The sequence below is a fragment of the Macaca mulatta genome, chromosome 8, assembly GCF_049350105.2.
Source record: "Macaca mulatta isolate MMU2019108-1 chromosome 8, T2T-MMU8v2.0, whole genome shotgun sequence".
Classification (NCBI taxonomy): Eukaryota; Metazoa; Chordata; class Mammalia; order Primates; family Cercopithecidae; genus Macaca; species Macaca mulatta.
In genome coordinates, this window is record NC_133413.1 from 109,859,995 (window position 1) to 109,883,097 (window position 23,103).

The 23,103-nt window shown below is 34.0% G+C and overlaps 1 protein-coding gene across 40 annotated transcripts in view; it reads left to right on the top strand.

Annotated features, from left to right (window-relative positions):
• The window catches only part of VPS13B (vacuolar protein sorting 13 homolog B), an 856,590-nt gene that overhangs the window by 486,326 nt on the left and 347,161 nt on the right, over positions 1-23,103 (top strand). For 9 of the 40 annotated variants that reach the window (XR_013397363.1, XM_015145769.3, XM_077943893.1 and 6 more), the window contains exons 28-30: positions 3,201-3,342; positions 6,529-6,937; positions 15,402-15,513. Coding sequence is in view for 26 of the 40 variants with exons in the window: in XM_015145769.3 (XP_015001255.3) it covers positions 3,201-3,342; positions 6,529-6,937; positions 15,402-15,513 (663 nt within the window). In the remaining 14 variants the exon portion in view is untranslated. Of the gene's footprint in view, positions 1-2,528; positions 2,638-3,200; positions 3,343-6,528; positions 6,938-15,401; positions 15,514-23,103 lie in introns of those variants that run through there. The other 31 variants (XM_077943895.1, XM_077943902.1, XM_077943896.1 and 28 more) reach the window with 7 other exon arrangements.

Sequence of the window (23,103 nt, forward strand, 5' to 3'; positions counted from 1 at the left end):
TTAACAGAATGCTGTGGCTGGTTTGATCCTTTACCCAGACCACTCAGACTTTCTGCCTATCAGCAATAAGATTGTTTCACTTTCTTATGATTTGCGAGTTCTCTGGAGTAGCACTTTTAATTTTCTTCAAGAATCTTCCTTTGCATTCACAACTTGGCACAAGAAGCTTTGTTTTCTGCTTATCTCGGCTTTTGATATGCCTTCCTCACTAAGCTTAATCATTTTTAGATTTTTATTTAAAGTGAGAGATTTGCAACTCTTCTTTCACTGGAACACTTAAGAGGCCATTGTAGGGTTATTGATTGGCTTCATTTCAATATTGTTATGTTTCAAGGAATAGGCAGACCTGAGGTGAGGGAGAAAGATGGGAAATAGTAGGGTCGGTGGAGCAATCAGAAAACACGCAGCATTGATCAATTAAGTTTGCGTCTTATTTGGGCACTGTTCATGATGTCCTGAAATGATTATGATGATCACGTCAAAAATCACTGATCACAGGTCACCATATATCTGTATAATAATAATGAAAAAGTTTGAAATATTGTAAGAATTACCAATATGTGACGCAGAGACTGGAAGTCAGCATATATTGTTGGAAAAAATGGTGCTGATGGACTTACTCAATGTAAGGCTGCCGTAGACCTTCAATTTGGGTAAAATGTAATATCTGCACTATGCAATAAAGCAAAGCCCATAAAACCGAGGTATGCCTGTACTTATTCTCAAAGAGGGTTCTTAACAGATATATTGGTTAATTTTATTTCGTATTTGTTCATGTATGGAGTATAATAAAATTTTGTTTTATAAGATGACAAATCTGTTCATAAATATATACATTGCCATATTAAATGAAATAAGCTACTTTTACTAATAATCTTACATAATTTATTTTCTGTATTTTATATTTGCTTAGATGCCTGCAACATAGTTGATGGCTTTGATTTTTGCTGTATAATTCCCATTCATTCTCTATACCAGTATAATCATGCACTGAGATGGAGCAATAGCTCATTTCCTAAGCACTTTGATGACTCTCATCTCACAGATGATTATTATGTATATGGTGGATGTTCCTAGAACCATTGTTTCTGGCATAATAAATTTCTATCAAAAGTATAATTACATGCAAATATGCATGGCTTGTAATAGTAACATTAGTAAAAAAGTTTTCAGATGTTTTCACAAAGCTCTGTACAGGTTTTATGATAAATTTTTCTGAAACAAAAATACAAATGCCTTTTTTTTGGCTTTATAGTAGTACAATGATGCTTCTTTTTGTAATTGAGCTAAAATTCACATGCCATAAAAATTGTTTTGAAAAACGAGTGTTTTTCAGAAATATTTTAAATAGCATCATATTTTCAATTTTGTAGTTTTTGGCTTAGAAACAGCCTTAAAATCCATTTCTTTCATTTATTTATTTAACAATTTTTTATTGTGTGCCACCAGAAGCACCTTTATGTTTCTGTACATATATTGATGTATTACGTACTCTAAAAAATTATTTTTAATTTACCAAGTTCCTAGTTCTACATTAAAAGTGTTTGAATTTTTATCCATTATTGCATATATCATTATTGTCTGTCAATAATTATCAAATCTGTCACAATTATGGGATAAAAATATTTTGCTGGATATGTGTTAGGACTTCTTCTAATAGTATTAACTTACCAATCATATGATAATTATTTTTGTCATATTAAACAGTGAATTATTAATTGGCTTTTGATCATAGAATGTTCAACTCTTTAGTTCCTTTGAAATGGTATGTGTCTGTATAAAAATGATCTTTGCAAGTGATAGTACAATATTTTAGCTGAAATAATTTTTAATGTCATGAATATTATGTATTACGTTGTACTTTATCCCTGACATTACTGCTAAATTTTTATAAATTATAAATATTCAGATAATTTATTAATTTATTAAAAATATATGTTTGTTGTGTGTGTGGTATGCACCAAGTGCTATGCTAAATGAGTACTGGGGATGTAGTGTTTAAGAAAAATAGCCTGGCATGGTGGCTCACACCTGTGATCCCAGCACTTTGGGAGGCCAAGGCAGGGGGATTGCTTGAGCCCAGGAGTTTGAGACCAGCTGGGACAAGATGGCGAGACCCCATCACCATATACACACAAAAAGTAGCTGGGCATGGTGGTGTATGCCTGTAGTTCCAGCTGCTGGGGAGGCTAAGGTGGGTGGATTGCTTGAGCCCAGGAGTTCAAGGTTACAGTGAGCTATGATTGTGCCATTGCACTCCAGCCTGGGCAACAGAGCAAGGCCCCATCTTTAAAAAAGAAAAATAAACATAGATGTTACTCTTGTGGAGGAGATGGAAGTAAATAATCAGCCAAATAAATATATAATTTACCACGAAGACAAATGTTCTTATGCAGAACTATCAGAGTGTGGTGCTAATGTAAATTGTTCTATTGATTGCATTGTCAGATTTATGTTTTAGTTCAATGCAGTGTTGTGAATTTTAGATGTATTTGAAATAGTTATATATGTTCAATTTCTTAACTCAGAAAAATTGAAGAGAACAGATAAGGTGAACTTATGTTTTCCAGGCCAGGGGAAGGTTGGCAGTCAGGACATTTTGAAGGAGTATTTCTACAATGCAAAGAAAAATCTGTGGTGAGACCCATTTAGTTATTATGATTTTTGAAAATATACTTTAAACTGTTTATCTTTGTTATTTAATAAAATAGGACTAATGGTTACAAGAATTTGAGTTCAGAATAACTTCTTATTAACCTGTTTCTTCAAAATTACATATAAATTTAAAGCTATTTATTCTTTGAAGCTGCTCTTGTTTTGTAACCATCTTCCTGTTATAAAAATTAATTTATCAAAAAGGCAAAGGTAGGCTTGCTTTTGTTAATATACTTTATCTTTAGTGTACTATTATGTTGACTTTTTGGAATTGTTTCCCAATTCTTATGTGAGTTCATGCTGGATTGTTCTTTACCATAAACTAGAAGTTGTAATTTTATACTAAAAGCAATTATTTTTTGTTTACTTTCATTAACATTGCTTTTGCAGAAGATGGTCCAGGCAGAGGCCATACCTAGCAGTTGCTCAAATCGAAATTTATGCAAACTTGAGGAGAATTTAAAACTATCCAGATTTTTTTTTTGCTTATGGCTTTTATTGCTTTTTGTCTTTTCACCTTCTTTGCTCCTGTCCATCACCTCAAGCCTTGGGGAAGAGTGTTGGTCTTTGGGGCAATGTGGAGGTGTCTTCCTTTCCTGTACTGACAAGCTGAACAGACGCACCTTGTTGGTTCGACCCATCAGCAAGCAGGACCCTTTCAGTAATTGCTCTGGCTTCTTTCCTTCTGTAAGAAATTACTTTTAAATTATGCTACACGACTCCCATTAACAGGAACCAGAGAAGGAATGGAATGATTCATAGAGTCAACTCTTGATTTGTGTTTTCCTCTATATCATAAACTTTATAAATGAAGTATAATGTAATTTAAAATCGTAGAACTGCTTTTCCACTATAACCTGTTTCTGGGTCACTTGCATGAGTACAGACTAATTTTATCATCAATATAAGGAAATCAAAGTAGTACATTCAATATATTTTTTAAAATTGTGCATGTATTGAATGATCAAGAGTTGACCAATACTGCTTTTGTCATTCCTCTAATGATTCTTAATAAGATTGCTTTTTAAATTTTTTTTCTATTATTATGCCATTGTTTTCTTACAACTAATTCAAAGTAACTTGTGTGGGACCTTCTTGAATCTGAACAAGATTGCATTTCTGTCATTGACTAGGTAGATGAACACAAGGCTATATCAGTGACTTTTAGAAGTTTAGAACCTTGCCTTTTCTAATGGTACAACATATCTAGATATGTTCTTAAGCTAATTCTTTTAACTGATATTCTTAAAGTTAACTTTGTTCTTAAATTTAATGTTTAATAGTATATTTGCATAGCAAGTGATATGTTCTGATTTTATTTTGAGCTTTTACTAGCAATAGTCTCTAATCATTAGTGCAGGGAAAAAAATGTGGCTTTTGTGTTAGAGGAAGTGTTTAGATTTATTTTCCTCTCTTTGAATGTTCATTAGAGTCTATGAAAAACATTCTTAATAATTTTAACAAATATTCATAAAGAAACCCTAAATTTATCATTAATGTTCTTCAGAAATTCTTTCTAAATGTATAAATTAAATGCCATTTAAAAAGTTTCTTAGTGTTTTTTGACATTTGAATAGTATAAAGTATTATTACTGTATGAAAAGTTATACTTATATTACCTCAACTAATGTTCATTTTTTCCCTTATTGTAAGGGAGTTAGGAATGCAGCAGTTAAAAAAAAACAGCACCCTTTCTTCATGTAGCTTACCTTTCAAATATGCTTACATTCCACATGTTTAAAATATTTTTCCCAATTAAAACATTTATACATTGAAATACCTTTTATACTCTTTCCAGGATTCAAATATTGCTATTAATAAAGATTTATTATGAATTAGATTTTTTAGATTAGTGGTCAGTACTAACCCTCTCCCCAGTTTAGACACTTAGAACAAACAACATCACTGTGATCACTGTGGCCTCTTCCACTGGGGATATACCTTAACAATTCGTCTCCATCCATTATTGCTCATTGTCCAGCAACATGGTAATAAAACTGGTAGCACTTTTCCTGCTTTACTATGCATCTTTTTGTTTTGAGTGCAGAAATAAAAAAGAAGGGGAGTCAGGAGAATTAGTGAAAATGTTGGGAACAGTGAAAAATGCTTTGAGAGCAGGCTATTATGGGGAAAGATGATTATATTGCACAACTATTTAATGCTTACTTTCCGGGGTTTTTTTAATGGCCAATTAAAAAAAATACGAAGATAATTTATTTTCTTATCTTCCTTCATTATAAAGTCTAAATTAAAAGCAAAATCAACAGTGGTAACTGAATTGCATATTTTTTCCTCTCACCACGTCAGTGGGTGATAGGCAACAAAATAAGAGGAAGAAAATGGAAGCAAAAGAAATTTAGCAGTGATGGGATAATATAGGCTCAGACTCATTACAGCTTTCCTATTTCTCTTTTTTTTTCTGTTTATGTGAATATATTTTCTTCTTTTTGCTTTGTTCCAGTTCACTTCTCCTCTTAAAAATCCCCTCTTTGGACCCTACTAACTTTTTCAGGTTTTGGAAAGAGGGGCAGGGAATGTGGAATATAACAGTTCTCCTCTAATTCTGTGCTGAGTAATTTCCAAAACAGTATTTCATGTCTGTTAATTGGTTGAGGAAGATTTTTTTCAAGTGATATTCTTTTGTATGTTGAGGAATACGAAAGTATACGTTTTACTTTACTTCTTTAAAAGCATACTGTTTTACTATAACTTGTTTATAGTATGCAATTTGAATAGGAGAGCTAATTGAGATAGTTTAGCAAAAATATTGAAGTTATGATAATTATTTTACTCTCAGTTAAATGTTATATGTGTACTAATATAGTAGTATATGCAAAGATTATGAGTTACAGGATAGTGATAATTAGATTTTATAAACAATATGTTAGCTATTGATAATAGGCAAGTTCTGAAAGACAAATGTTATATTGTTGCGTCACATTACTGTTTAAATATGCAGTAACTGTTTAGTTCAGTTATCAAAGCATGGTATCAATGAGGCTTCTTTTATAGGCTCTGTCTTTGTATAAATGAGCCAAATTATTGAAGGAAAAACTCCATTTCCACAACTGTTATATCCTATCTAGTGAAGGTAATCATCTGGCCTGTTTAGATTTGGTCTCAAATAAAAATATATAATGTGGTTATTTCAATTTCACCTGAGTAAATAACCTTTCTGTGACCTGTGATACTTTTTATTACAGCCTCTTAGTACTCATAATGAAAAATTTTCATGAATTGAAAAGATAAAATCAAGATAGTCTTTTCCAACCTAGTTTTTTTGTTTGAGACAGAGTGTCACTTTGTTGCCCAGGCTAGAGTGCAGTGGCTCAATCTCGGCTCACTGCAGCCTCTGCCTCCCGGGTTGAAGCGATTCTTGTGCCTCAGCCTCCCGAGAAACTGGGATTACAGGCATGTACTACCACACCACCACATCTGGCTAATTTTTTGTATTTTTAGTAGAGACGGGATTTCACCATGTTGGCCAGGCTGGTCTCGAACTCCTGGCCTCAAGTTATCTGCCCACCTTAGCCTCCCAAAGTGTTGGGATTACAGACATGAGCTACTACACCCCAGCCCCAAATTCTTAATGTTACAGAAAATGCAGAAGTCACAGAAATAGCCACAAAAAGATTAATTACCTTCCTCAAGATCTAGAACTGGAACTCAGGATTCCAATCTTTAGTTCAGTCATTCAAACCATCTTAGAAGTTTTTTGTCCCCATCTGCAGAATTGATCAGTCATGTGTTTATTAAGAAGTGTAGGGTAAGACCAACAGGTAAAAATACTCACTGAGATCATTTTCTTCTTTCCAATTTTTTAAAAAATGTTTTTAATGAACTGTGTATTTTGATTTCCTTTTTCTGGAACAGACAACTACAAAACTTCTAGATGGCACTCATCAGCAGCATGGATTCCTCTCTCTGACATACACAAAAGCTGTAACAAAAAATGTCCGTCACAAGTTAACATCAAGAAATGAGCGAAGAAGTTTTCATAAGTTATCTGAAGGCTTAATGGATGGTTCTCCTCATTTTCTTCATGAAATTCTTCTTTCAGCACAAGCTTTTGATATTGTTCTTTATTTTCCTTTACTTAATGCCATTGCAAGTATATTTCAAGCAAAACTACCAAAGACCCAAAAAGAGAAAACAAAATCTCCTGGTCAGCCCATGAGGACCCATACACTGACATCCCGCAATTTACCTTTGATTTATATCAACACAAGTGTAATCAGAATTTTTATTCCAAAAACAGAAGAAATGCAGCCAACTGTTGAAGGTATTGTCTTCTGATTTTTTTTTTTTGGTCTGATTTTAAATAATTTTCTTCTAGACACCTTAGTTTTCTGGGGTTTTTTGTTTCTTTTAAAAAATATGAGCAGTTGGTTGTGCTTTGCGGTTTGGTATATTTTATAGAGAAGAAATATAGATATTCTATAAATCATTAGGAAATACATCAGAATACTATGTAAGTATCTGACTTTGTTAGTAGGATAAGAAATATGAGGATTTTTTTTCTTCAAGGCTTTTGCCAGTAAAGCATATATATACTTTGTGTCATTTGTTTTACTGAACTCAAATGTTGGGTTCTATATATCTAATAGAACTAAAATTTTGTTTAAAAACAAGGTCAGGCACAGTGGCTCATGCCTGTAATCCTAACACTTTGAGAAGCCAAGGTAGGAGGATCACTGGAGCCCAGGAGTTTCCGACCAGCCTGAGCAACGTAGTGAGACCCCATATGTACAAAAATAAGATACTAGCCCAATATGGTGGTGCACACCTGTAGCCCCAGCTACTTGGCATATCATTTTTGTAATAAAATATTTGTAGAACCTTATAGTCCTTAATTACCAAGGTGTCTAGAACTAAATTCAATGTATTATACTCACAGATTCTTAATACAAGCCAGTTTCTACTTTTTATGTCTAATTTTTCTTAGAAGCGATCTTCAAATTGATTACTTTGAGGTGTGAAATTACTATTCTCTGAATATCCTATATTCTGACAGTAGTATACAATTGTTTTCATCTGTTCAGATAGTTTGTAGAAACACATGGATGGTTATGAATAAGAGTTAGTCTTTATCGACCAATTACAAGTGATAAACAACTCGCTAAGCAGAAAAGTAAGAAGCTGTATATTCATTGCAAAGGTAATGACGTTTATGCTTTTTCCTTGTTATATAGGAGCACCTAATGAAATTGTAGATAGTGTAATTTACATTAAGGTTGCATAGGTTAGAAAACAGAAATCTACATTTTTACACAGGTAATTCCCTGAGGATCATAGTTTCAGTTATAATAACATTTGTTCTCAACCTTGGAAGAGACACAGACACAAAAGATCGGGGAGATTATCAAACTGTTTTTGGCATTACAACTGAGAATGGGAGGAAAACACCATGAAAACAGTAGATTGTCTTTATTACACCAAATTTATAAGTGATTTGGGAGAAGAATTTGGGGTAGTTCATTACATTTAATAAAGACCATGGGCCGGGTGCAGTGGCTCATGCCTGTAATCACAACACTTTGGAAGGCCGAGGCGGGCAGATCACGAGGTCAGGAGTTCGAGACCAGCCTGGCCAACATGGTGAAACCCCGTCTCTACTAAAAATACAAAATATTAGCCAGGCGTGGTGGCACGCACCTGTAATCCCAGCTACTTGGGAGGCTGAGGTGGCATAATTGCTTGAACCCAGGAGGTAGAGGTTGCAGTGAGCCGAGATACTGCCACTGCACTCTAGCCTGGGTGACAGAGCAAGACTCCATCTCGAGGGAAAAAAAAAAAAAACAAAAACCATAATGTTACAGTATCTATTTTATTAAAATAAAATTACAGAAGTTTTATCTCTAGATAAAAATAAGAAAGTTTTATACTATATAATATAAAAAATTCTAAGTATAGTTTTTATACAAGGATATTGTTTTCCACAAATACCTCTCTGATTGGTATAAAATATTGATTTTTCTAACTTGTGAGTTCCTGTATTTCATTTAAAATATGTTAGTAGGCTTTTATGATTTTCTGAATATTTCTTGAAGTGTTTGTTTTATGTTCCCCATTCCTTAATTGTAAAATTATTTTCAGTTTAATGTAAACATTTGGGAAGGCCAAAATTTCATTGAAACGTAAGAAATAATATGGTGTTAGAGGTGAGAGGTTGGTATGAGGTATACAAAAATACAGGGAGAATCTCTGTGAAAAAAGCTGAGGAAATAGTGAGAGGCCATAGAGACAGAAAAGGAAGTAAAGCAACTTACCTGATTGGTAGACATTTTTAGTAATAAAGAAATGTTCATGATTTATAAATGATTCTCAAATTTTATGATGTAATGGTATCTGAATAATAATTGTATAATGGACACTACATTTAGTCATTTATCCCATATTATTCCCTACACTGTTTTAATTTAGGGTTTCCTTCTTGAAAACCCATTTTACACCATAAAATATCAATTTCAGTAACAAGTTTAAATTTTTAAAAACAAACCAAATGTGTATGATTCAGTGCCTACTTATTACGTTTTAAAACTTGACCAAGAATATGATACAATATCAGTGTGCTGTTTTTCTGCATCTTTGACCAGCCGGGCTGAGACTTTTAAAATGGGTATTTAATAATGTATATACTGGTAAATCTTTCTGAATCAGACATAGCGGCTCCTCAATGTGGGCATTTGATCTATATTCAAAATTTTCTCATTTGTCTTATAATATCTTATCTATCTCATGTCCTGAAAGCATCTGAAAGTCTTTGGTATTTGTTAGTGAGGAAATATTTTTACAGTAAATTGCTCTTTCATTGCAATTAGATCTTCATTGCAGAGCTCCTTTGACTCAAATTTTTGTGGCAATATCCGTGAGAGAAACCTCCATGACTGACATATTTTCACCATCCATGTCAGTGTTCGTCATAGCCTTTAGGTGGTCTTCACTAGAGGGGTCTTATTTATAGTGATAAATATTTCCTCCTAAGGCAAAATTTGCCTATAAATGTAAATAGTTTTCATTGTTAATTTGGAAACCTTTTTTTTTCTCTCTTTTTTATTGTGGTAAAATATATATAACAAATTTTCTACTTTAATCATTTTAAGTATATAATTCAGTGGCAATAATTACACTCACAATGTTGTGAAACCATCACCACTATTTCCAAATGTATTTGTCACCCCAAACAAAAGCTCTGTATCCATTAAGTAATAGCTACCCTCATCCTCTGGTAACCTCTAATCTATTTTCTGTCTCTATAAATTTTCCTACTCTAGAAATTTCATGTAAGTGGAATTATACAATGTTTATCCTTTTGTGTCTGGCTCACTTTACTTAGCATAATGTTTTCAAGGCTCATCCAAGTTGCTGCACATATCAGAACTTCATTCCTTGCTATAACTGAATAATATTGTTTGGATATACCACATTTTGTTTATTAATTAATCTATTGGGCAGTTGGGTCATTTCCACCCTTTTTTTGGTTAATGTGAGTATTAATGTGAGTAATACTGCTATGAACACTGGCATGGAAGTTTCTGTTGGAGGCCCTGTTTTCACTTCTTTTGGGGTGTACACCTAAGAGTGGAATTTTTAGGTCCCATGGTAATTCTGTTTGGAATTCTGTTTTTGAGGAACCACCAAACTTCTTGAAAGCCCTTGTGGATTAGAGTACAATTTGTGGTATTTTCCGAACAATGCCAATATGCAGGCATAGTTTAGTCAACAAGAAGAGCAAATGGAGCTCATGCTTAGCATAGCAGCAGCTGTGTGCTGAGCACCTGAGCAGCTCTGTGGTGAGGCAGAAGTCTGAAGTTCATTGTTTAACTCTAGCTTTATTTTCTGTTACACTTACCAAAGGTTTAATGAAACAGGTTCTGTTTCACTGATATATTTGTGACAAAAAGATTACAATTCATTCTATTTAAGAAAGGTGAGGGAAAAAAAGAACAACTTTATTTTCTGTGGGGCTTTTTTTGTTTATATGTTTTTGTTTTGGGCTTATTGTGTTATAAACATTAATACTACATATCACACAGTTTTGTTGTTTCCTATTGAGTTGCTTCAACTGGGAAAATCCTTCAACTAATTTTAATTGCAGAAATATTTCCAGACTTCTGCCATCTTATTTTTAAAGCTGCTACTGCTGCTGCTTCCGCTTCCGCTTCTTCTTCTTCTTCTGCTGCTGCTGCTGCTGCTGCTTTTTCTTTTTTTGGTGGTGGCTATGGTGGGGTTTTAACATATAATTTCAGAATTCATGTGCCTAGGTACTTCCTAAGGTCACTTTGAATAAGAGTATATGAGATGGGGGAAGGTTGTTATAGTTGTCTTTGGAAAACATAATTTCTTTTGTCTTTCTGTGGACTTTCAGGTTAAGTGTAATCCTTTGCAGATATGCATATTTTTAGCAACAAACAACTTTTTAGTGGTATTTTTTTGTGTGGCCTGGATGTATGTATCTGTAGAATAAATTACCAGCAAAAGGATTGCTAGATCAAAGGATTCCATACCTTACTATTTTAAGAGATGTCAAATTACCTTCCTAAATGGCTGCTATTTCTTACTCTTACCCTAGCAAAGGTTATTTTTAGCCTTTTGTAGGTCTCATTAGTGAAAAGTACAGTGTTTTTTAAGGAGTTGCATATCTTTTCCTTATTAATACTTTTTTGTGTATTAATCCTTTTGTCTGGCATATGCATTGCTCATATCTTTACTTTTTTGTGTTCTGCCTTTGCGTCTCTATATCTGTGCATATATCTGTATCTTTATTTATAATTGTACCTGCTTCTCTATGTATCTGAGGTGTTATAAATAGCCAGACTGTGTGCCTAAGCTAAGAATACAAATACAAAATGCATGCCAAAGTTTCAGATTTTGACACATTATATTAGTTTTTTTTAATACTTTATCTTTCTTCTTTGCTACTCTTAATTTAAATAATCGTAATTTACCCATGAAAAGGTCAGAGAAAAAAATTTTCATTGTGGTAAAATTCATATAACAAATTCACCATTTTAAAGTATAGATAATTCTTACATTATGTTTTATATGGGAGATTGGATGTGTCCATTTAATACATGTTAAAAGCTGTAATGCGGACTGTGGAAATCATGATTGAATGAGGAATTTCATTAGAAATAAATATCATCAATGACTCTAGTAAGTTGGAGTCAAGAGTATACTATTCATTTTATTCTAGAAAACCTTTACAAGAAAGTTTGAATAAGATGATTATCAGATTAATTAAATTAAAAATGTAGGCCAGGCATGGTGGCTCATGCCTGTAATACCAGCACTTTGGAAGGCCAAAGCAGGCATATAGCTTGAGCCCAGGAGTTTGAGACTAGCCTGGGCTACATGGCGAAACTCTATCCTACAAAAAATATAAAAATTACCTGGGCATAGTGGCCTGTGCCTGTAGTCCCAGCTACTCAGGAGGCTGAGGTGGAAGAAGAAATTGAGTCCAGGAGGTCAAGGTTTCAGTGAGTTGTGATCACACCACCAAACTCCAGCCTGGGTGACAGGAGGAGACCGTGTCTCAAAAAAAAAAAAAAGTATATGTAAGTTGTTTTGATGAGTGTGAAAGAATAACTAAATCTTGCTACAGCATTCTTTTCAGCAGAAACTTTATTATAAAAATATCACAGAGCAGTCGTGCCTGTCACTGAATAAGTAATCTGTGTCAAAGATGAGTGGTAAACTAAATACAACTAAACTTTCTATTAATATGCATAGTGGTCATTGGTTACATATTTATTGAAACTTTTGTCTTCAACTGCCAGTATGGCAATAACTAATTAAAAACTTTTATTGAAAGCTGTCACAACAGTTTTGGCTGTATAAAAGCATAATATTACACAGTGGCAATTTCAAATACTTTTGAGACTTCAAATGTTTTACTAAATTGAGTTTATATTGAGAATCTGAAATGAAAGTTGAAGTATCCAAAACACTTTTATTCAGGTTGGAATTAAGAAAAGTTCGTTGTAAGCAACATTCTTATGTTATCTGACAATTGCATGAAGATTCTGGTCTTTATTCAAGCTTTTGGTTACTGATACAAACTCCTGATTTCAGAGTTGTTTATAGCCTTTCCATATGCCACATACAGATGTACATTCATACATCTGTACATACACATGTATACACTCTCTTGCCCCGAGAAAAGATGAAATCTTTCAGACTTATAATATATGCTACATTAATGTAAGACTCTTTAATCATGTCTACATTTCAGTTTATGATAAAAAATATATTTAACATTCCAATATTTTATTTAGAAAAATAATAGTGAAAATCGGCTTTTAAACCTGGGTATTGTTTACGTTATGTGCAGTTACTATCAGGATTCTAAATCTACAGGTGTTTGACTTCCAGCTTAATCTTTTTATTTCACAATAGAGAACTTCTTAAAATCTAGCATGTCCAGAATGAGTAGCTCCTCATGAGGCTCAATTTTTAAAAATAGAGTTAAAGCAAGGAAGGAAGGCATTAATTTTCATGTTGAAAATATTTCTAGAAGGAACGTTTCCTCATATGGTCCAACTATTAAATACAGGTGAAATAAGCCAAAAAAGAGAAGCTGATTTTTTTGCGGCAATAAAGTAGCTGAAGAAATGACTCAAGGCACTTTCATGTATAAATACATTTTTTTGTTTTTTCTTACATCTCAATGATATATTTTGATAAGCTGAATAATTTCTATAATCAAATTATTTATTTTAATCTAGTTTATGAATGATCTGCATTACGTGTTCATTTTTTTATTATAACAGTCAGTATAATCTAATGAGAACACTTTTGGCCCTAACAGAAACAGAATTCTGTTCTTGGATCTGGCTTTGTATGTAACACCAAGTACGTCATTTCTCCTCCATATGTACCTCATTTACTGCAATGTTTCTGTTACATTTCAGACTTTCATATGGTGGGTAGTATCTGTAGCCTGGAAGAACGGTTAGCAAATACACTAATTGCACTTTTGTGGTATGGTCTATTCTCCAGGCTTACTATTTATTGATTTAATTGATGCCTGCTGCTTAATCAGAGGTTTTACCCACATGGAACTATTTGATAAGCTTGGCATAAAATGCAAGATCTGTAAAATGTAAACAATGTTCATATTATAAGGACCTATAATCAAACCAACCCTCTAAGTTATTTGAAAATAGTGCAGCTGCATGAGAAGTAGTTTTCTATTTGATCTTTTGCTATGGAATTGTAAAAATACTGTCTTTACTGTGACATCCACATGCTAATATTTGTTTTGATAGATCATCTCTTTTTCTTTCTCCTTTTGCTGTCACTTCTCCCACCTTCCTACTATTTTGCCTTACCCTGCTCCCTTCATGGTTATCTTATTCTGGGTCCTTATTTCTCTCACTGAGTATCTTATTCTTCTAACTTTTTTCTGATTTTCTTAATTCTGACTGTCTTTCCTTGGACTAATCTGAATCAGACCATACCAAGTATACTGAAATAATATACTGAAAATATACTGAAATATACTGAATATACTGAAAATAATACACTGAAATAATATACTGGAAATACAGCTGGAAATAATCTTGTAGCTTTTGCATTCTTTGGGCACCACAGTTTGGGAAATATGGATTGTATGCCTTTATAGGCAGGTTCTGTTCAGGATATTTCTTAGGTCTTGCAGCCAGTCATTTTCTGTTCTATTTTTGGCAGATGGTAGTTCCTTGAGAGAAATTATAAGTTTTAATATACGTTTACTTCAAGACCTAGAAAGTTGTATATTGTTAGCACTTTTTAAACAGTGTTTATACAGCTACTATAGTAGAATCATCTGTTGGAGAATAGAGAGTAAAATGTAAATGTAATGAATGGGGCCATTAATTTCTCCTATTCATCCCAAATAGTCCTTAGAAAAGACATTGAATTTACTGGTGAGTTGTGGAAAAGGTGCTGAACTTCAGCCCTAAATCAGAGCGTATAGTCAAATATCATTTTATTTAATACAAAGAAAAGAATTAGAACAGATACATCCTTTTACCTTTTTTTGTTTTCTGGGAATATTTATCATAGTTTTAGATGTCATTAGGAGGTAGAACTTTTAAAGGGGTCTGGGATTCCAATTTCTAAAGCAATTTTACAGTAGAAGTTATTAAAATTAAAAAGTTATCTGGAATAACAGGTTGATACGTTCTTCCATATTAAATAGTTGGTGTTTTCCATCTTCAATGTGGCAGTCATCATGTTTCTTTTGGATTTTCTGACATTTTGGAGCTTAAAGTGATATACTTTATGTTTGTGTGTGTGTGTTGTATTTAACTTATTTAGCATGTAAATTTAAATGGCTTTGAGAATTTGTCACTGACTTTGTAATATCCTTCAATATATTTGTAGACAACAATGAAGTATTAAGAACCCAAAGCTGAAAATCATTTAGGAGAAAGACACAGATTGTGAAGTTAGATAAACATTTGTCTTCAATATTACTTATATATATTTAATATTATAATTTTTAAGTTGGGAGTGGAGTTGTTTGTTTTTTCTTTGCTATTTTAATTGTGTATTTTAACAGGAAACCACTTAATGGGTATGAACAGAGTTAAAAGAATCAAATATTTTTATTTTAAACATGATTTTTTTCATTTTACTTTTTCTTATGTATTGCTCTTATCTTAAAGTGTCTGTATTCCATTCCCTCAAAGATTTCTCCTTATGCATAAAGTTATGTACAGATCCACAGTGTATTCATGAATCTCCTTCTTTTGTTACAGTTAATCAGGCAGCAAAAGAAGACACCGTGGTTTTGAAGATTGGCTCTGTTGCCATGGCTCCCCAGGCTGACAATCCCCTTGGCAGATCTGTCCTTAGGAAAGATATTTACCAGTAAGTTTATTTTCTTATGTCCAATCTTGCAACAATTTTCATCCTGCAAAGACGTACAGTGATCAATAACTTACTTACTGTGGCCTGTAGAAATATTTCTCATTCAGGATCTTTTGATATTTAAAACCAGGTTTTTCTGATTTTCTTCAGTTGTGGGTTTTTTAATTCATTCAGACAAATCAAGTATTTCTGTGAAGTGTTGATGAATAACAGAATGCAAGTACTAAGTCACCGTAAAACTGAAGAAACATAGTTTGGAAAATTTTAGCAGATGTCAAATTTGACCAAATCTCTAATCACATAAGAAAACGAGGTCCTCTGTAGAACCCCCACATCCTACTGTAGTCATGTTGTATCAAAGTGAAACATTTTATTAATTTAAGTGAAAGCTATTATTTGAAATGTAGGAATGTGGATGTCATATGGATCAAAGCTGTAAAGAAAAGCAAACTTCTAAAGAGAAATTTCACAGTAAACACTTTCTGTGAAAATGCTATGCTCTGGATTTTGTCACTGAGTATTTGCAAACCACACCAAGCATATATGGACAACTAAACTGGTGAACATATGTAATCAACATGATAAAAATAATATATGATTCATACTGAAGTTGGCACTGCTGCCAGACAGAAAAGTACAGTTGCAAATAATACCAAGTGAGAAAAGTCACAGAAATACAGATGAACAAGTGTCTTATTCTTCTTGCTGGTCTGTTTTTCAGATGTTGTTGTCTCTTCTAAAAAATAAATTCCTACTGCTCTCCAGTAAATGTTACTGCTAAGAAAAGATTCTAATTTGGTGATACATTTACCCTTTAGAGGGTGATGGCTATTTTTTATTTAAATAGATCTAGGAACTTCATTTCTCAGATTTCTCTGATATTTGAGTTATAATTTTTTCCTTTGACTTATGTATGTATGATCTCTTCCTTGTATTAATTTTTTGGGTATTTAATAGTATTCATCCCTTAAATAAGTTTTCATGTAGCTAACTTATATATAATCTTAGGATTCCAGAGCTGAAAGGGGCTTTAGGAATTATCTAACTCAACTTCCCTATTTTACAGATTAGGAAACTGAATAACCAAAAGAATACTGTAGTTGTCCCTGGTGAAACAGTAATAGAGCCAAGGTTACAATTCCTATCTTTCGACTCCCTTAGGATCTAGGGAAATGATTTAATAGAATATAAATTATAGATGAGAATACTTTAATTTTCTAACATTTGGAAATTCTTCCAGATGTCTTTATCTTTTCTACTTCAGAAGTAAGTGGTCCTAAAATAGAGACCTACTTTACTTTTGGTGAAAGAAATCTAGGTTATATGAAGAGATCCTATCACCATCAGTAAAGTGAACCACTGGGATAATTCCTTTCCTCCTGTACCCTTTCCACTTTCTGGCTTTTGCATGAGTTGTATTTTTACTTGCTGGGAACAGTTGTGTCAAATTGTTTTTTTAGGGTTTCCTTCTGTGTGCCTTGCGGCTTCTTTTCAGTCATCTTTACTGGTCTTCCTCTTAAACAATCTCTTTGATATTAGTATTTCTTAGGGTCTTCCTTTTATTCTTTTTTTTTGCCCAACTCTTCTTGGGTGAGGCTGTCTGCTCCTTTGGCTCAGGACAACTTGAATTCCAAGCGTGTTGGGTAACTTGGGTTGCCTCTGTAGACCAAGGTTAGCAATATGTGTTAGAATGTCAAACGCAAAATTCTAGATGCTGGATGGCAAACTCAACCTAATAATTTTTCTTTGAAAGCTCACATTCAAGTCATTTCTAAATAAACAAACTAACAAAAGGTGTTCACATAAGAGTTTATCAAAAATGTTTCAAGATCTCAGTGAAATGCTGTATCATCAATATCAAAGGAGTAACAGCAGAATTAGAAACCACTTTTGAGTGAGGTAATCAGAGTGGAAGTAGCTCAGTTAGAATAAAAGTGAATACACAAAGCAAAAGACCCTGCATACTAGGGCTGATTTTATTATTCCTATGATTTTGTTAACCATAAAATCTCAGTGAACTAGATGCAAAAGTCCACATATTATATGATTCCATTTATATGAAATGTCCAGAATAGACAAACTCAGAGAGACAGAAAGGTTGCCAGGGCCTGCTTGTGAAAGGGGAGGGAAGAATGGGAAAGGACTTTGTCTTGTGGCTTGGGTGCCAGCTCATCCTCAGTAGAACAGAGCACCGAGTAGGTTCCTAAGGTTTCTGACTCCAGGCCCTGGTTCCTGGACAGCATCTCTTGATGCACTTGGGAGCAGGGGAACTCACCACTCTGAAGGGAAGGACTCAAGCCTGGTTAATTGCAGAGCCCTAGGGCCTTGAATGAACACAGGCCATAGCCAGGCAGTGGTTACCACGGGTGTTGGGTGAGACCCAGTGCTGTGCTGGCTTCAAGTCTGACCCAGCGCAGTCCCAGTGGTGGTGGCAGCCACAGTGCTTGTGTCACGCACACACACACATCCCTTCCACAGCTCCAGGCAGCTCAGCACAGAGAGGCTGTGTTTGGGAGAAAGTAAGGGAAGAAAGCAAGAGTCTTTGCCTGATAATTCAGAGAATTCTCTGGATCTTATCCAAGACTACCAAGGTGGCACCTCTACCAGTCTGCAAGAGCCACAGTGTTACTGGGCTTGGGTTACTCCCTAATGCAGGTATGGCTGCAATGACCAAAAACTTAGATCACAACACCCAAGCTTCTTCAAATAACTGGAATTCTTTCCCTAGAAATATGGGTACAAACAAGCCCAGACCACAAAGACTACAGTAAATACTTAACTCTTAAATGCCCAGACACCGATAAACATTTGTAAGCATCAAAACCATTGAGGAATATATGAGCTCACCAAACAAACTAAATAAGGTACCAGGGACCAATCCTGGATAGACAGAGATATGTGATCTTTCAGACAGAGAATTCAAAATAGCCATTTTGAGGAAATTGAAAGAAATTCAAAATAACAGAGAAGGAATTCAGAATTATATCAGATAAATTTAACAAAGAGATTGAAATCATTTAAAAGAATCAAGTAGAAATTCAGGAGTTGAAAAATACAATTAACATACAAATGCATCAGAATCTCTTAACAGCAAAATTGATCAAGCAGAAGAATTAGTAAGCTTGAAGACAGGCTGTTTGAAAATATACAGAGGAGACCAAAAAAAAAGAATGAAGTACACCTACAAGGTCTATAAAATAGCCTCAAAAGGGCATAGCTAAGAGTTATTGGCCTTAAAGACAGGTAGAGAGAGTGATAGGAGTAGAAAGTTCATTCAAAGGGTTATAATAGCAAAGAACTTCTTAAACCTAGAGAAAAGTATCAATTCAAGTAAAGGTTGTAGAATACAAAGCAGATATAACCCAAGGAAGACTACCTCAAGGCATTTAATCATCAAACTCCCAAAGGTCAAGGATAAAAAAGAATCCTAAAAGAAGCAAGCAAAAGAACCAAATAACATACAATGGAGTCAGGTATAGTGGCTTGTGCCTGGGATCCCAACCCTTTGGAAAGCTTTAGGTGGGAGGATTGCTTGAGCCTGGGAGTTCAAGACCAGCATGGGCAACATGATGAGACTTCGTCTCTGTAAAAAAATTTAAAAATTAGTCGGGTGTGGTGGCATACGCCTGTAGTCCCAGCTGTTCTGTAATCTGAGGTGGGAGAATCACTTGAGCACAGGAGGTTGAGGCTGTAGTGAGCTGTGATTATACCCCTACGCTCCAACCTGGGGGACAGAGAGAGACCCTGTCTCCAAAAACAAACAAAAACCATACAACTGAGCTCCAGTATGTCTGGCAGCAGACTTTTCGATGGAAACCTTACAGTCCAGGAGAGAGTGATATGACATATTTAAAGTGCTGAAGGAAGAAAAGTTGTATCCTAGAATTGTATATGCAGTGAAAATATCCTTCAAACACGTTGTAGCAGAAATTAAGGCTTTCTCAAACAAAAGCTGAAAGATTTCATCAACACGAGACCTGTCCTACAAGAAATGCTAAAGGGATTCAGTTCTTCAGTCTGAAAGAAAAGGACATTAATGAGCAATGAGAAGTCATCTGAAGGTACAGAACTCACTGGTAATAGTAAGTACCCAGGAAAACTCAGAATATTATAAAACTGTAATTGTGGTGTGTAAACTACTCATATATTGAGTAGAGAGACTAAAAGATGAACTGATTAAAAATAATACATAGACAGTACAATAAGATATAAATAGAAACAACAAAAAGTTAAAAAGCGGGAGGACAAAGTTAAAGCATAGAGTTTTTATTTTTTTCTTTGCCTGTTTGTTTATGCAATTAGTGTTGTCATCAGTTTAAAATAATGGCGTATATTAAATTTGAAAAACAGAAAACTCCTAGGGAACATGGTACTATTCTTTGAATACCTAGCTGATAATGTATCATAGGAAGTAGTTCATTCCTTCCAAAGCTAAGAACAGACCTAGGATCATTCAGTCAGTGGATGTTACAATGACACTAATTGCAGCTCAGTAGAATGAAAATCTTTCAGATTATAAAAGTCTAATAATAAATGGGGCTTTTTGTTCTTACTCATTTAACAATTATTTTCGGGGAGCCTATTGTACATCAGACACTATTCTAGATACTGGGTGTATGTCAGTTTACAAAAGAAAGAAAAATCCCTGTGCTCATAGAACTTACATTCTAATGGGAGAGAGAATTACAAGCTAATAAATAGATCATAGGGTATACTAGAATTTAATAAGTGACATGGAGACAAAGCTGGGAAGGGAAAAAGAAATGGAGAGTTAGAGGTGGACAGCCTGGCTTAGTCAGAAGATGCCTCACTGAGAAATTGCAAGGATCCTGAAGCAGGAAGAAGTAAGAGAAGCCCCTGGTGGCTGGAGCATTGTATGCCGGGCGAATTTAGCAGGCTGTCAGGAAAACGACTTTATAGAGGAGCCATATAGGTCATTGTGTGGACTTTGGCTATTAGTTTGAGTGAGACATGGTTGTGGGGGAAGAATTATCCACACATGCAAAATTTTGAAATATGTAATGCTTTTGTTATTTACTAAACGTCTGCTTCAGAAAGAAATGGGGGGGGTCACCAGAAGGGACTAGAGATATACATTTAAAAAGAGGTTAAATCTACATTTGAAAATAAAGGGAGTCACAATTCAGAACAAATGGAAGTGTAACATTCAACCCTAAAAGAATCATGTTAAGAATTATTAATATTTTTGCTACTTGAGTTAACTGAATATATAATATGAATTTCTTTCACTTATTGGAGAGTTGATTTTGTCATCAAATGGAAAGGTTTCAGAGGGTTTGAGCAGAGAAGTGACATGATTCTTTTTATACTTAAGCAGATTACTCAGGCAAGGAAAGGCAAGGGAAAGGGAAAAGCTATTGCTCTAATCTTGGAAGAAGATAGTGGCGACTTGGGCAAAGTTAGTAGTGTGGAGGTGGTGAGAAGTGGTCAGATTCTGGAGATGTTTGAGAGGTAGAGCCATGAGAATTTGCACATAGGGTTTGAGAAAAAGAATACAAAGATAATTCAGTTATATATGGCCTAAACAACTGGGAGGATGAAAATTAACTGAAGAAGGAAAACTGTAGGAAGATTTATTTTTGGAGAATTGAGTGAGTGGAGATTAGGAGTTTATTTTTGAAAACGTTGACTATCTCAGGAGTTAATGAGCTCCCCATTTCTGATGTAGCAGAGACTAATAAGCCACATACAAGGCTTAAAAGGGAAAATGATTTATGTCAAATTAAACCAGTGATTCCTAAATTTACTGTGTTTCCAAATCACTTGAGGATCTTGATAAAATGCGGATTTTGACTAAAAAGGTATTGTTTGAGGCCTAAAATTTTACATTTCTTCTAGGCTCCTGGGTGACTGGGTGTGATAGCGTTACTGGGTGATACTGATATGCCACTTCAGAGGCTACACCCTTTGTAGGAGATGATTAAATCCATTTTTTTTACGAACCTTTTAAACTGAGATCATTTAAAAAAATTTTTTTAAATGAATACTAACAACTTTTAATGCTAAAAATCAAAACACCATGAAAGGTTCTGTGAGAAACATTAAATATCCTCCATTCTCAGTCTTTCCCACTCCGTATCCGAGGTTGCTCTCAGTGGATTCTTTTTATAACATCAAAATTTTTGTAAACTTTTAGTTGATAGTGGTTAACTTTTGGAATCTGTGGCTGAGAAAATGTAAAATAATAAAACACTTCTGTTAACTAACACGTTATATGAATTTGTACTTTACTACTCTCAAAAGCATCTGATCCACTAGAAAACAACAGAACATACGTAACATGTTATTTATTCAGTGACTATGCAATGTGTAGCCCAGGTATGTATTGTCATTGGCCCTCCCATAACCTTTACCTTCTTTACTTGCCTCCTCCTTGCCTGATAATCTACCTGGTTTGTAACTGCCAGCTCCTCGTTAGGATGATCTCTGTTTCCTTTAAACTCAATCTGAGATTCTCCTATTCTGTGATGTGTTCAACCATATCCCTGATTTATACCATAGTCCTGAAGCACTGTCTGACCTGAAGTTGTTTTTTTATCTTACACAACCCCTTCTCCTGAGAAATTTTTCAAGTCCTTGTCTCAAGCCAAAAAAGAAGCAGGAAACAGTTAAGTAAGATGTTATAAAGGCAGATTTTTAAAAATTACCCGTGGTGAAAGTGTTTTTTCATAGGCTGATTAGAGATTATAAACAAACAAGGTGAAAATATTTAAATATTATAACTTAAGCATATTAATGATTTAATAGTCTGGTCCGAGTGAAGTGATGTTTACAACTAATTGATCATGACCAGTTACAGATTTCTTCGTTTCTTCTCCACTTCCACTGCTTCACTTGACTAGCCTTAAAAAAAAAAAAAAGTTAATAAACTTGATTACATTTCTCTTATATAAATGACATATATTTCTTAGAAGCTTTATGTTGTGCAGTATGCTGGTGTATCCTCTATACCTTATTAACTATAGTTTGTATGGTTGTTTCTATTAAATATATTTAATGTTTCTATTAAATATTTCTATGAAATAATGAAAACAAGTCTCAGAACCTTGAGCCATGTTATGCTATAATTGCTCTAGAAGAATTACACTGGATTTATATTATTTATACTTTCTACGTCTTTTCTGAAAATTTCATTTTCTCTGATTCTGAATACTGTCTGTAAGTAGTTTGACTTGATTTTCATGGTTTTTAATGATTTTCTAAAAATAGCTTTTATTATAAGAAATAGAATACTATTACTAATTACTAGTTACTAATACAATAGGGATCTTTGAGACATTTATGCCCTTCGTTTGTATGCATTCATTTATTACTTTAATTCATTTATTTATTAAATATACATTGATTAATATTTGCAGCTATTCAACAGACATTGAGTGTTTATGATGACTAGACACCGATAGTAGATACATATTTTTGACTGGAACGTATGGTACTGTATGACTTCACGGAACTCAAGACTTCAACTACATTATCTTACATTGTAATTTCGATAGGTTCCATATCATAATAATTGCATGCTTTGTCTATAATACCTCCCAAAATGCCTAGGTTGATGAAATAAGTGAA